Below are 14,973 nucleotides of genomic sequence, written 5' to 3' on the forward strand. Positions count from 1 at the left end.
CAATAGAATATATGATATTTTATCTTCTTGAGTTGAAGCATACATTCACCTGCAAGTAAGTTCTGTCACTGAAAGTCAGACAATTATGCACCAAAGAAAGAAAGAAAAACACTAATATCAGAGACCCAATCTTCAGCTTCCTTTTGAATACCTAACAATGAAAGATGCTACAAATTACTAACCTGACTGAGACATGGGTATTTCAGACTGGGGCATCCAGTTCCATAAATTTGTTTGTTTGAAGAAATCAATCATTGTTTTAAAGGCACAACACAAAATGGAAAACACTTCAAGGCTACTGCAATAAAATATGGCCAGTTTGAGCCCCAATAGAAAGATTTTGAAGTGCTACCAAGAACGCTCAACAAAAAAACCACATGCTCTCTCCAAACAGGAAGAGAGAACTTGTGCAACTTTAATTTCTCTCATAAAAAATGAGAGAGGCAGACCAAAAGTACACTGAAAACTAGTTTTGGCCATAATGAATCTAACTATACAGGCGCGATCAAATGACTACTAATGCCTCATCTACAATAATGCCTCATCTATAATAATATACAGCAAGCAACCCAGATACTTTTTGGATGAATGAAGAAGGTGAGAATAACAGAAAGGCAAGACAGTTAAAGAGCGTGTAATTTCAAATAAACCAACCTTTTCACTTTGAAAACAAATACTCACCATTCACAGTTCTCCAGTACAACATGGAGTTGTTAAAGATAGGTCTACATTCTGGTTTGGGAAGAAGCTCAAAGCAGTTATGTAGCCCAAATTCCTTCACATCCCAAACTATCTGGTCACAAGCCTGAGCTCAGAGGTAGGCTTTAGATAAGATTCTGCTCAAGTCTTCAAGATATAACCTTTACTGCACACCTCCTCCTAGAGCACCTTCAATGGACACATCACACCCAGCCTGCTACCCAAATATCTTATCTGCCTTTTAAGTGCTCTCCTACAGTCAGAAGTCAAGTTTGCCATTCACTCTATTCTAGGAAGCCATTATCCCCTGCTACAAGGCCATCTGTAGAGAATTGAGCACAAGCTGTTCTTAAAACAATGCAGCTGAGCAGCGCCAAATTACCAGTGATCTATGGCCAGCAGTAGACACGTGCCAAGCACAGGTCAACCAGCATACAAATGCTTTAACATGCAATAAATACATAGTAAAATATCTGCACTGACTCCCTGAATAAGAAATATCAACCAGAAGAGCAGAGGCAGTAGACAGAGCTGAAAAGTACTTATCTAATTCCCAACTCCCAATTTTCACCTTCCAATAACATCATTCCATAAAATGCAAGAGAAATACTAGTATTATTTATCTCAAGGACATAATTAATATAATGTCCCAAACAAATTAACCTACGAGATATGAACTTGCAATATCTGAATCTGTAGCACTGCTTTCTGGACAATGGTACTTGTCCTTTAGAAGTAAATTCAAACCTTTTCATAGAGTCATTTCTAAAAGCACATTTGCAAAATATGCAGACACACTCACCCCAAACATTAAAAACAGAGAACACTGTTTAGAACAATGCTGCTCAATCAGGACTTCATCTAGGCAGTGTAAGCTTCAACTCTTTCAGCTCAAGGATTAGTTCTTTATATGGTATATGAACCAAAGGACAACACAAACTCATACTACACACTGTATGCTACACTACTACCCTTAACTCAGAAGAAATCACAGAAGTCACATTTCTGAGAACTTCTCTTGACAGAAAGGAACTCATCTGTGAGCTGGAAAAGGTAGACGAAAGCAGAAAACAAGAGGTAGCAACAAATTCTCCACACAAGATTCTGGCCCCATGCCAGTAGCAGAGCATTGGCAGCAAGAATGGAAAACTAAAGAGAAAACATCATCTAGTTTATTTTTGATATAGAAGGCCCCAGATCAGTCTAAACATTTGTGACAATCAGTGGTAATAACAGATCATAAGGCCAACTGTTTTTTCCACAAAAAATAAAAAGTACAACCGAAGAGCACTACAAGAGAAACGCTGGCTAGAGGCCCACACTCGTCTGCTTCTCCTGCCACACACTTTCCCTAAACCCTTATAGGGTAAGGCACAACACAACATACTGTAGAGGAAACAGATGTCAAGGTAGCAACTGCTTTTACTGGCAGATGTAGTAGTGTGATGGAGCCGGGATGAAGTTTCAGAGAGGTGTGAGTATTGGCTACTTCCCCCAGTCTAAGTGGGAATGTAACTAAAGTTTCTTTTTGGTAGGAAGAATTAGAAGGAAATAACAGTAAGGAAGTTACAGAGTTTGAGCTACCCTTCACAGGAAAAAAGCATGGGAAATACTTGTATTTCTACCAGTCAAGCAGCCAAAAAGGACAAGAAAACCCACTTTGGGCCTATTATCTTTTAGTTAACAGTAGGAACAATAGCAGTAAAATATCAAACATTTTTATCATACATAAAGAAAGCTATTGACATACTGTAAGAAATTTCTTAGCAACAAAAGCAGGAACTCATCTTCACAGACTGTATGTAAGAACACATTAACCACTTTATTAATTTCAAAGAGTAGCAAGTATTATTTCAGATCTATTGATATCTCTGAAAACTTAAGAGCACACACAAAAAAAAGTCTGTAAAATCATTTCATCTCTACAAATAAAGAACCACCCCATTTCTACACAGTTCCATGCAGGCCTTGACATTCTCACCTGTCATCACTGCTCTGTTCATCATGCAAGAGACGCTCTTTATTTAAGCCTATTTTTTCAAGTTCATGGGCAAGTTTTTCTAGATCATTATTCATCTGTTGGGCCTTCAGTTTTTCACTCACCAAGTCCTTACACACACACAAAAATATAGTCAGTATTATAATACAAAGAAAATCATGCAGTCATAGTTCAAGAAGTGCCTAAGCATGTCTTCATGACTACATACATCTCAAACAGTCCATTAATGTTAACTCTCCTTTCCTTCCAAATGGTAGCTTTCAGTTACATCAGACATTACATTCTAAGTACATGTATATTTTCATCTTAGCTGCTTATTTCTTTTTTTTTCCTGTAGAACTTCCCTTTCAAATCTGGTCTTAGACATTAGGGTCAAGGGAAAAAGTTTCAATCAAACAAATATTGACAAAAAGAATCTATACAACATTCAAGAAAGGTGTATCTGAAATTCATGACCATCTATAAGCAACTCTACGGATTTAAACATAGCACCATTATATCACTATTTCTTATGATTATTCTAATTTACTATGAAATTCTAATTTACAATGAAAATCTGATTATTAAACTCTTTCCTTAGCATAACCATTAAAGATGCTAGTAGTATATTAAAGTATCAAACTTCTTTCAAAAATATTATTTCTCTACATTACAAATTAAGACAAAAATGGTAACTGATTTCTATTTACCTCTCGTAAGGTGACAAGAGTTTTCTTATCAATGGTAGCTCTTTTCACAAGTTCTTTATTTTCCTTTTCTAGTTCTTTCAGACGTATACATGACTCTTTATATACAACTATTTCTTTAAACAGAGATTTATTTTCCTTTTCCAGATTACTAATTTTTATATTGTTTTCTTCTAAAGTGCTATCTTTAATTTCTGCTTGCTGTCGAAGTCTTTTATTTTCTTTTTCTAGTTGTTTCTTATCTTTCTCCAGTTGGGAAGTCTCTTGTTCTAACAACTTATTTTCCTTTTCCAATTGCTCTAGGCGCTTACTAGAGATTTTTAGTTCTTCTAAGTTCTTTTGCAGAGCCTGATTTTCAGACTCTAAATCTTGTAATTCACTTTCTAACTGCTGAATCTTCTTGTTACTGTTTTCTAGGGCTTTCTGTAGTCTTTGGTTTTCTGTATCTAAACCTTGGTAGCTGACTTCTAGACGCTCAGTTTTCTTAAATGAGGCTTTCATGAGCTCAAGACTTTTTCTCAGTTGTTCCTTTTCACTTTCAAGTTCCTTATTTTCTAATTGTAACTGTGCCACTTTAATGCTTGTACACTTCAAAGATTCAATTGTTCTTCTTAATTCTAAATTTTCTTCATCAAGTTGTGAATTCTCCTTTTCTAAGGATTCTAATTGAAATGTGAGATTTTTTAGGCTATCCAAAGTTTTTTTCAGCTTTCTATTCTCCATTTCCAGATCAGAGTTTTCTTGTTCTAAGGTCTCTATCTTCTCACAAGTGATTTTTAAGTTGGTAATTTTTTTCTGTAGTAATTCATTTTCTTTCTCTAGATGATGCAACTCGTTCTCAAGTTCTTCTGTTCTTTCCCCTTTCTCTTTATAGTGTGCCAGTTCTTTCCTGACTTGCTTTTTTTCAAATTCAATCTTATTTAACTGACTGCTCGTCTCCTTAATAGATTCATGAAGAATTTTATTTTCTTTTTCAATTTCTTTCACTCTTGCTTCAGCACTGATTTGTGAGCGTTGTCTTAGAGAAGCTACAGTTTGATTCAAATGTTCATTTTCTTGTTCTAACAGCCTAATCTAAATTTGAGGGGAAAAAAATGTAACTATGGTTACTACCAAGCCATGAAATAATTTTTCCCATACATAAACTGAAAGATACTAATAAAAAGATTACATCATACTTCCCCTTTGCTTTAAGTTTAAAAAAAATTTTTTCATCTTTCTTACTCTACTGATATTTGTAGTATTACAAACACTGTGTATGTGAACAGGAAACAGTTTGACCATATAACCATAAAGCAAAGCATTATCTTCAAATACTTTTTCCTTGGATGACACTAAAGTAAAATTAACAAAATATAAAAACAAAACAAAGCTCTATCCCTTTGCTAGCTTCGCTTCGTTTTTAGCTGCTTTATCCAGGTTTAGTTTATTTTTATGACACATTGTCATTTCCAGAGAGATAAATTACTAGAAATAGTCAAAAAAGCATATAGATCAAAATTGCCATCAACTTCTAAACCAAACTGAATAAAGTAGTGAAAGGGATGTGGAAGTGTCTTTATCTGGAAGCACAGAATTCATACTTGGGATACAAGGAAATTCTGATCACAGTCAATCACATTTTGGAAACAAATACATCAAAACTGTACTGATTTTTCAATTAAAAAAATTCAATTAAAAAATTTGTTAGAATATGTTCCAAGGAAGCCTCTTGGCATTACTATGACTGAATTACTTACAGAACATATTCCCATATCTACTTTCAGGATAAAGCAATCTTTGCATCTGTATTTCTTGACATTTACATGGCTCCAAACCAATTGAAATTACTGGGTATGTAACAACAGATCATAAAATAATGCAGAAGACTGTTTAGATCAATATTTAAGAATACACAAATAAGGTAACATTAGGGATGTTTCAACAACATTAGAGAAGAGTGAAACTGCTAGTTGCAAGGAAAAAGACTGAGAAAAATTAGACTTCTCTGTCATACTTAAGTTTGCATTGAAGTATTAATTATAGGATATACATTTTTGTTCCCAACAGTGGCTCTGAAATGTTTAATGAGAGGCTCTCATGACAAATACAATTTTTTGTAACACTTCTTTTTTAGGATGTTTTTAGCTTACTAATACTCTTTGTTACTATACTTTTTTTAGCACGTTACTGAACATGCAAAATTACTTCCCATACTTCTGTTTCTATAATCCAATCTTAACATAATGATCAATATCTTTTGCAATTTTTGACAAAATTAGCTGTACTTTATACATTTCGTTCTGAACAGTTTTAGCCTAAGACCTGTAAGATGTGAAAGATGCCGCTAATTGAACACAGCTCCTAAATGTACATTATAAACATAAATAATCATACAGAAATGCTACTGTTACTCCAATGTTTAGAACAATGTGCATATTCTTGATGGTTTAATTGAGATTTCTTCCAAAATGTTTTAGTTTTTCCCTTAGAATATGCTTTTCTAATATGATGTACAATTCAATTATTGTAACAGTGATCACTTCAAAGCAAACGGGCATATTTTCTTTAAAATATCCCAGTATTCTCTTTAAATTAAAATATAATTTTATAGCTTATTGGATCATCTACCTCATGCCAATATTTTTTTTTTAATTGTAATTCCAGATTTTGATTTTCTCATTACATACAGACCTTCACAAATTTTCAGGATTTTTAAAATACAATATTCTGTATTCCAAAATAGTGCACTTCAAAGTTTTATATTAAACAAAAAATGTGAAATCTCATCAAGTAATATCAATACAATTTGTAACAGATAACTACAATTCTAATTTTGAAGGACTTGATTACTAAACATGCCATTTCCAGAAGTTTCTCTAACTCTTGTTTCCTACTGGCTGCCCTTCCTCAGGTCCTCTGAATTGCTCTGCAAAGACCTGTATGAAGTCTCTGCACTGATTAGATACAGATGTTCTCTCTCTTTTTTTTTTTTTCTTTTTTTTTTTTTTCTTTTTTTTTAATCCAGATCCTAGTTTCTGGTGTCTAAAATTCTGCCATCTGCAAGTCACAGCAAGAAATTATCCCAATATAGGGGGGCTGTTACAAAGATGGCTATCATGCTTCCTGCCCCAGATACTCAAGAAGGTAGGTGACACAGGACAGAGAGTCAGCAGCAGAGCAGAGCTCTACTACACTGCTGCTCATTAGGTCCCTTAGAGGAATGGGCTGCCATAGTTCAGTGGAACTCAAACATTACTTCAAAAATTGACCAAGTCTCTGGAACCTCAGTTTTCTCCACTGCAAGGTGTCTGGCCTACTTCAACTTCACTGCTCTAGCTCAACGACGCCCTCTAAGCAATTGTAACTAATGCATGGCCCAGGAAAGTTTAAGAAACTTAAGAAAAACTGAAACTTAAGAAGATACTAGAAAGCCCTAAAACTAACACTAAAGCCTTAGCTAAAAAATGAGTCATGTCTCACTGGTTGCAGGTCTCAGACAAGCCATTTTGCTGCAGGTATTTTCTTACAGCAAATCTGTTAACATTCACAATCTCTGTATGCCTATTAAGAAGTACAAAAGAAAAAACAGTAAAAAAAATTAGACTTATGATTTTGCTACTCACTTGCCGCTCTGAGTTTTCTCGTAGTGCTTCAAGTACCTTTTCAAGTTGTGCCTTCTCTTTCATTAGATCTTTACTCAAATTTTGACAATTCTGAAGACTTTGTTTCTCTTGGCTAATTTCATTCTCTAGCCCTTCAAGCTATGGAAAAAGAAATAAGTAAAAATTTTAAAACCTTCCTGAAAATGATGACAGTATTACTATTACATTTATAAAAGTAAAGTTACATTTTTTCAAAATTAAAGCAAACAATAGTAAAGAATAAAATGGACTTTTCCATTCTGTACCTGAAATGGTTAATCTCTTCAAGGAATAAATTTACCTCTGCCAAAATTTTCTCTCCAGGCTCAGAAGAATGTATCTAAAATCTCCTTCTGTATACAAAGTCGGTCAGATTTTACTACACTCAATGTTTTCCAAGTGTATTTTAGAATTAAAAAAAATAATTTTTGTGAGGTTGATACTAATCTTTCAAGCCTCTTAACTCATAGGGATTGACTGTTGTTCGATCTTATTTAATATATTTCTTGAAATATGTATGAGGATTCCTTGGGAATACATAGATTTGTTTCATCAAATGGATCTGAAACTCTGGTAACATAACCAGAGAGCAAATAGTTTACAAGTGAAAAATACAATTTTTTTTTTTTTTGGTCACATCTAACTTAGAAACAACACACACAGTATACTTTTAAAGAATCATCTGCTGTAAAATTTATATTCTATGTCAAGTCCATGGTCCACACTCCTCAGTTCTATAGAAGTCCAAACATAAATCTGACTGTAGACAGGGCTGATACTTCTGCTAAGAAATTTTCTGAATTATACATGTACTTGCTGCTAAATACTGAGAAATAAGAATCACAAAAAGATACTAGAATGAAGCATTCCATGAAGCAATTTGCTGATTGGAAATACGCAAAAAAGCACAACAGTAGTTAGCCAAAAACCTTAGTTAAAGGCTTCCTCTTCGGATGAGAATATTAATGTATGATCAGCCTTCTGCTTGCCTCTCCCTCTGACATTTAGATTTTCCTGGTCTCTTGCCTAACAGAGGAATTTATGTGTTACAGAGATACTGGAACTTCCATTGATTTTTGCAAAGGGGAAGTAAGCTGTTCAATCAGCTCAGCAGGGATGCAGTCACAACTCTACTCGGTATCCAAATTTCTCAGTGGACTGTCCAACTGCCTTAGTAGGTCAGTCTGCCAACTGGGCACTAGGAGTAGCATTCCTATGGCCACTGTCTCCACTTTGCATTTGGTAAGGTTCTTGATTAACTTTAAAACAGGAATTTACAGTATATTTTAAAGGAAAGTATGCCAGATAGAACACTCTGTATGGAGTATTTGTTCTATTTCATACTTTTTGTGCAAATGATCACTACTCAGAATATTCCTTTTACACAGTGCTGAGGACCTACTGAGGGACTGGCTCTTTCACTAAAAGGAACTTCTTAATTATCACCAACTGACCATCCTACAACTTGATGAGCCATGTATCTAGAAGTAGTCCGACTTAGCACAGAAAGCCCAAGACAGTAGGGACATAAATTTCTTAGTAGACAGATACAGGGATTTCGTGTCAGATCTACTATAGATAGGTCAGTCTAACAGAGCTCTAATTATAACTAGAGTGGAACAGATTTATGTCACTAACAGTCTAACATCTAAGCCCTGAAAAATAACAGGGTTTAAATTTTAGTATAAAGAGATGGTGTAAGAGCATCAAGGTAACATGGCTGCAAAACGTCAGCAACATCTGGGATCCAATAGCCTTGACTAAGCAGTAGAAGTAGTCTGAATATACAGAAATCCCATCACAAAGAATAACCAATGGCCTTTCACCTGCTTTACAGCATCTTGCATCAGTAGTGGTTCTTTGCTTTTTCAAGATGAATAAAACTAGACAGTGTTTAATGCTGGTATCTGATATTTTCCTGGGAAGTTTACTGTTCATGTAACCACAGTAAACTCACCAAAAAGACAGCAAGAGATTATACAAAGCAAGATAAAAAACAGTTGGTCTGATATTTTCTTGCTGACTGATCCCTGAATAAGCATCTCTACTGCTTCATTCTTTCCCTATCTTCCTTTCTTCCTCCCATAACTACCTTTCCAGTACTGCACACAAGCTAAATGTTGCACAGAACTTGTCAGAAAGAAATCCGTATTTTTAAGAAATCAGAAAAAGTATGAAAATATGGAAGACAGATTTCCCTTAAATTTTTCCCTCCACTACCTCTTACCTACTTTTCTCTTCAAGATTAATCTCCAATGTCTGACATAGCTTTTGCTTCAGCAGATATTCTAGAAGCTTTAGACATTTCACTCCATTTTAATTAGTCTCTGTATTTTTTTTCTACTTCTATTCTGTGATGACATTAAGTGAATAAAGTATTCTATATGACATATATAACTTGGAAAGTAAAATACTGAAGATCAGTATGGCTAAATCTGACTAGTTCCTTTCATTCCCTTGTCCAACAATCCCTTGGCACATTCCCCTTTCTTTCTTTCTTTCTTTCTCAGTTTTTAATAGTGCACAGAATTTCTATGAACAAGGACACATGACCATGCTTTCTGCTTAGTTGAAGACTGGCTGGTATCTTTATGCATGTGCAATTAATAATTACAAAAACAAACAAACGTAACAATTTTCCAGAGTACTAAAAAGCACTTTCATTATTCATTAGGTCCCCAATATCAACACATCAGTTTTTCTCCTTTTAAGTATAAAAACTTTCTGAATAAAATAGTCACATTAATAATTAATAAAAAGCATAATTAAAAAAAAGAGAAAGCTCTCCTGCACAAATAAGCTTTTCTTTTTAATCCAAGCTTACAAACAACGTAACACCACATAGACCCTAACATATAACAATGACTACCTTTTTGCTAAGTCTTTGATTTTCTTTCTCCATTTTCAGCATCCTTGAACTACTGCCTTCCACAGAACCCCCACCATTTTGAAGTTCTTCCACTGTCTTCAGTAAACTTTGGTTTTCCATTTCCAACTTCAGTAATCTGCTTGATGCCAGTTCATTTACTTCATGACCAAGTGACTTCTGTGGCACTGTAGGATTAAAAGAAAAACATCATGAATAAAAAGAAAATGTCATCACTTCCTGGAGGTCTTAGAGGACAGACTTTGCACTGGTATTCTTACGGGATTCAGAAGCCTTTGATGATCCTCCAGAGCCTTCCTCATATCGTTTCTCAGAGTTAATCACCCACCTCCCTTACCCGACATAAAACACTACAGAGGCTTAAAAGGAAATGTCCAACTCATCCTTCAATTTCAAAACAGGACAAGATTTTTTTCCTGCAGCTGAGGAAATATCTCCAAATGAATCCTTCATATGTGACCCACTTTATAACCAGAAGTATTACATTGGAGAAATCAAAATTTATGCCACGGCTATCTCTGCAAACACTATCTCTAAATCTTCCTTAACTTTGAGAGCATTAAAGTGAAGAGTCATGATCTATGTTAAGAGTATAGAAGCTCAAATAGCAACACAATATAGCTCCAAGACATTACACCTGCATTTAAGTGAAGAATCACTGCAAGAGACTGTTCATAGATTAAAACATCTGAGAAGATATGCAGGACTGAAGGGAAAAAAAAACAAAAAAAAAAAAAGGGGAGGGACCTCTCCCCCCAAGAACTGTCACATCTATCTAATTCAGAAGGCAAAAGATACTGTAATTTTGAAAATCAGGAGTTGTAATTTCCTATTACCATCCAGCCTTTGAGCTTTGCCTTCACTTCTAGGAAGGTTTCTTGAGCTGGCAGGTGAGAAGAATTAGAAGACCGCCCCCACCTTTGCAATTTTTTCTGCCTCACAAATAAAAATAAGGAATTTGTGTGTTGTTTACCTCTAGATTAATAATCTGTAATAGAACAGGGAAACTTTTTTAGTGAAGGTTTAACAGGGATTTAACTGGGATATAGCCAATCTGTAGAAAAGACACGGTAACAATGAGATGATAATTTTTTCATTAAAAAAAAAAAAAAATCAAGACACTGATTTTCCAGTAAGCCTTTGGAGACAGACATAGCAGATAACTTCTACTGCCAGAACACTTCCTTTACATTTTGCAAAACTGACCAACTGAAATAGAAAAGCATGGGACTGCTCTAGGGATTTTTATCTTCGGAGCTCAGTAAAGGCTGCAGCCTTTTGCTGCCACATTTCTAGACATAAAATCTGGTAAGAAATAAAGAAAGTACAGGGCAAAGAAAGTACAGCAACTGGCCTAACAGATGTTTTCTCACTAGAATATTCCCATGGTGCATAAAACTGACTTCTTGTGAGTGGCAACAGGCAAAAAAAAAAAAAAAAGTAAGATGACAGTCATAAATAGAGAGCTATTTTACTGACCAGACATCAGGGAAAACAGCAGTTTGACTATTCAACAGTAGCTCAGGGTGGGGAAAAAATATTTAATATAAATACTATTTAATATATTTAATTAAATGTTTGGGGAGGGGTTGTTTGTTTGTTTGTTTACAATTTTTAATTCTCATTTTTATATAAAACTAAAATAGATTTGCAAGCACTATAATTAATGGCAGCTCTGCTGAAGAAGCTTTCCTCTTTAAAGATGTAGAGATAACTATGTCAGCAGATATTCCACCCAAGTAACAGTCTGTATAATACTATTCAAATACATGTAGTTTGACTTTTTTCAATTTTTCCATCATTTTCTAAGTATTACTATGCTTACCTTCACAAAATTCAGTAGTTCTGTTTATCTGTTCAAGTTCCCAGCCAAGATGCAATGATTCATCCATACTTTGTTTCTGAGCCATTTCTAGAGTCATATTTTCCTCCATGAGTTCCTCTATCTTCTTCCTGTCCATATCACGCTCCTTAAAAATTATTTCACATGTAACTTTAGGAAAAAAAACAGTCTCAAAATGCACAAAGTTATTTATTATCAATTATGGTACAGAAAAATGCAAAGTGGGTTTTCTGATTTGATAATACACAGTGTGATAGGGAGGAATGAGCAAAATTATGGAAAACTTAAAACTGAAGGGTGACAAACAGTAAAGAATAATACTGCAAAGAACCTCTTCTCATCATGACCTATGGCAATGACTCTACTTGATCTTTTTCGAGGTTCACTTTTCTCCGAATAAAGAGAAAGCAAGTGTAGATGATACAGGGCTTAACAGCATACACTTCATAAAAAAAGAATCAATAGCAGAATTTCATCTTCTCGAGAATATCACAAGACCATTCTAACAAAAAAATTTTTTTTAACTGTCATAGGATTGGTTTGCATGATGAGTATGTCTCACTTGGCTCTGCTCTTCCCAAACGCCTTGCTTTTATAAGAATAAATCACAGTTATAACTTTCAAAATTGTCACAAAATAAAAGTAAATGAAAAGTAATAATCTGTCAACCCTTTAAGGAAAACAACATTTCATACCCCCAAAAATCATGATTCTATCATTCTTACTAATGAGTCTCTATATTCCTTATATTTTAGCTATCAGATTAAACACTACTGCTTTTAGGAAGAATGCTACCTTTGAAATTTGTACTTCCTTAGGCAGAACCAAAGGTACTGCAGAAAATCGTATCTGAAAAATGTAAACAAATTAAGATACCTTCCTCCTCTCCCTCAATACCATTTTGATTGGAAATACTTCTGTTATTTAATATGTAAATGAAATTCAAAGCATATCATTTATCTTTGCCATCCTCCATTTACACTTACCATCTCCATGTCATGTAATTTAGCTTTTAATTGTAGATTCTCTTTTTCTAACTCATGTAATTTATCAGAACGGGCTCGGGTCCCCTCTAATTGATCTTCCAACATTGTCTTTGTTTCTAGCAACACTTGATTGTCCTCCTTTAACTCCTACAAGAATTAAATCAAAAAGAATCACAAAAAAAGGTATTTTCTTAATTAAACAAACTTCAATACTCATCATACCCAGTTTTAGAAATGCTGCTCTAATAGCAAACATTCATTTTGAAGCTGTAACAGATTTCTGTTTTTCATTAAAGAAATTTGCAGCAATTTCATACAACTGTAACTTAAATAAAATTTTATATAACATAAGGGAAATAAAATTTTCACTAAAGCATTAAGAATAATTACGCTGTCAATCAGTCACACTATTAATATCCTTGTGATATGACATTTGACCTAGAAGGATATGTTGCAAGTGTCTGGACTACAGATGACTAAAACACTACCATTAAAGAATTGTAGGTGTCAAGTTCAAGACAAACAGAAAAACGTACTTCTTCACACACCACATATTTAAATTGTGGAGCTTACTCTCATATGATTTGGTAAATGCCAGAAGCCTACACATATTGAAAAGGTATCTAATTCACAGAAGAGCGAGCCAAGATCTACGAAGCGCAGAGGTGCTACCTGTGAGTAAGATTCTTCTGAATAGAAACTACTGGAAGCTGGGAGAGCATAACAGGAAAGGTGTGTTCTTCTACATTCTCTAAACATCTGTCTCTGACAGTGGCTGCTAATAGAAGATTGATGCAGATACGCCTTTCATTCCATAATCTATTATCAGACAGAACACCCTCATCTTTAGGTTGTAGGAAATGGAGAATTTTAGAGAATATTTTTTTAGAGAATAATTTTACAGGCCATAATTATGTTTACAGGCAACTGGGTAAATCTACTTAAATGCATGATGAGACATCTCATCATGTTGAAAATGCAACAGCATGCTCCAAAAGACAACCGTATTTGAAAGGCCTAAACAGCTCTAAATTTACATACAGAGGAGTGCTCTTTAAAATTTCTTTAGTGAAATCTAGTGGAAACGATAACATACAAAGGAAAATAATTGGCAATTTTATATGATGGAAAACTTTTCAGACTTCTACATGCATTCAGCTGCAAGATCTGAAAAAACACATACATAACTGAATATATATAAGTATTTACCCTTCCTACTGCTCCATACATAATAATAATAATTCTACGTTGATGTAATAATTACGGAGCAAAGCCAACTAATTAACATCTATCTATATTCAAGTATGCTTGAAAATTGAGTAATTTACAATCTATAAAACATGTAAACAAAAATTTATTTTTTAATAGCTTAAACATTCTATGAAAATGAAATTTACACTGGTTTCAAATACTGCTCCCTATTCCCTTTTAACCACATGCTTTTAGTTCCTTTTACATCAGCAGTAAATATATGTAGTTTATGAAGCCACTCATTTAAGATGATTTTCGAATACGAAGACCCTCCCATCTGCAGGCAAGCTGATCATAATGCCAACCACACACAGTATCTGTTTCTCCAACAGTTATGTACGTTAACCTGTCACATCATATATAGGTAACAGCCAACAACTCTGAGGAAATTTGAGAGCATAAATCTCAGCACTGGACCTCTACACTGAATAGCAGTATTTTAAGTAGGTCAAACACTGAGAAAAGATTCCGAGTTGGAAAGCAAGTATCTGTCTTTGTTTACCAGTAACACGTGAAGGCAGCTTTGAAATCTCCTTGGGAACATATGTTTCAATGAGAGTTGTTAGCACCTGTTTGTATTACATTAAGAAGTTTTCTTTAAATTTCAAATTATTTCACATTACACAGTAAGATAACCAACTGAATTTCAAGCAAGACCATGAACTAGTCATCTTAAAAAAAAAAAATCTAAAGTCCTTTTAACAATGTTTTAACCTTGTGTAGATTTTTCTTAACTTTTTATACTGTAGACCTCTTCGAACAACTATTCTTTTCTTTCAAGAAAAATAGAGAACTCTCGTATGTCAGCTGATGTGTTTTATTTCTAACTAAAGATATCATTGGATGGCTTGGATGAAGGACCTACAAACTGATCATAAAGATTCAACTTTTGTTGTGCAGTTTATTCCCCAAATTCCCTCAATCATAGCTATTTTATACTGTGACTAAGCATATATTCATTAACAAGCTTTAAATTTTAAACATTCGAATGAAGTAGTA

At 34.2% G+C, this 14,973-nt stretch overlaps 1 protein-coding gene across 10 annotated transcripts in view; it reads right to left on the reverse strand.

Annotated features, from left to right (window-relative positions):
- Positions 1 to 14,973, reverse strand: part of CCDC88A (coiled-coil domain containing 88A) — a 94,120-nt gene that overhangs the window by 32,831 nt on the left and 46,316 nt on the right. For 9 of the 10 annotated variants that reach the window (XR_009957857.1, XM_062571763.1, XM_062571762.1 and 6 more), the window contains 6 exons: positions 12,724 to 12,870; positions 11,720 to 11,864; positions 9,877 to 10,061; positions 6,990 to 7,127; positions 3,388 to 4,458; positions 2,681 to 2,808 (listed from right to left, as the gene is read on the reverse strand). Coding sequence is in view for 9 of the 10 variants with exons in the window: in XM_062571763.1 (XP_062427747.1) it covers positions 2,681 to 2,808; positions 3,388 to 4,458; positions 6,990 to 7,127; positions 9,877 to 10,061; positions 11,720 to 11,864; positions 12,724 to 12,870 (1,814 nt within the window). In the remaining variant the exon portion in view is untranslated. Of the gene's footprint in view, positions 1 to 2,680; positions 2,809 to 3,387; positions 4,459 to 6,989; positions 7,128 to 9,876; positions 10,062 to 11,719; positions 11,888 to 12,723; positions 12,871 to 14,973 lie in introns of those variants that run through there. The other variant, XM_062571765.1, reaches the window with a different exon arrangement.

This window comes from Rhea pennata, chromosome 3, assembly GCF_028389875.1.
Source record: "Rhea pennata isolate bPtePen1 chromosome 3, bPtePen1.pri, whole genome shotgun sequence".
NCBI lineage: Eukaryota > Metazoa > Chordata > Aves > Rheiformes > Rheidae > Rhea > Rhea pennata.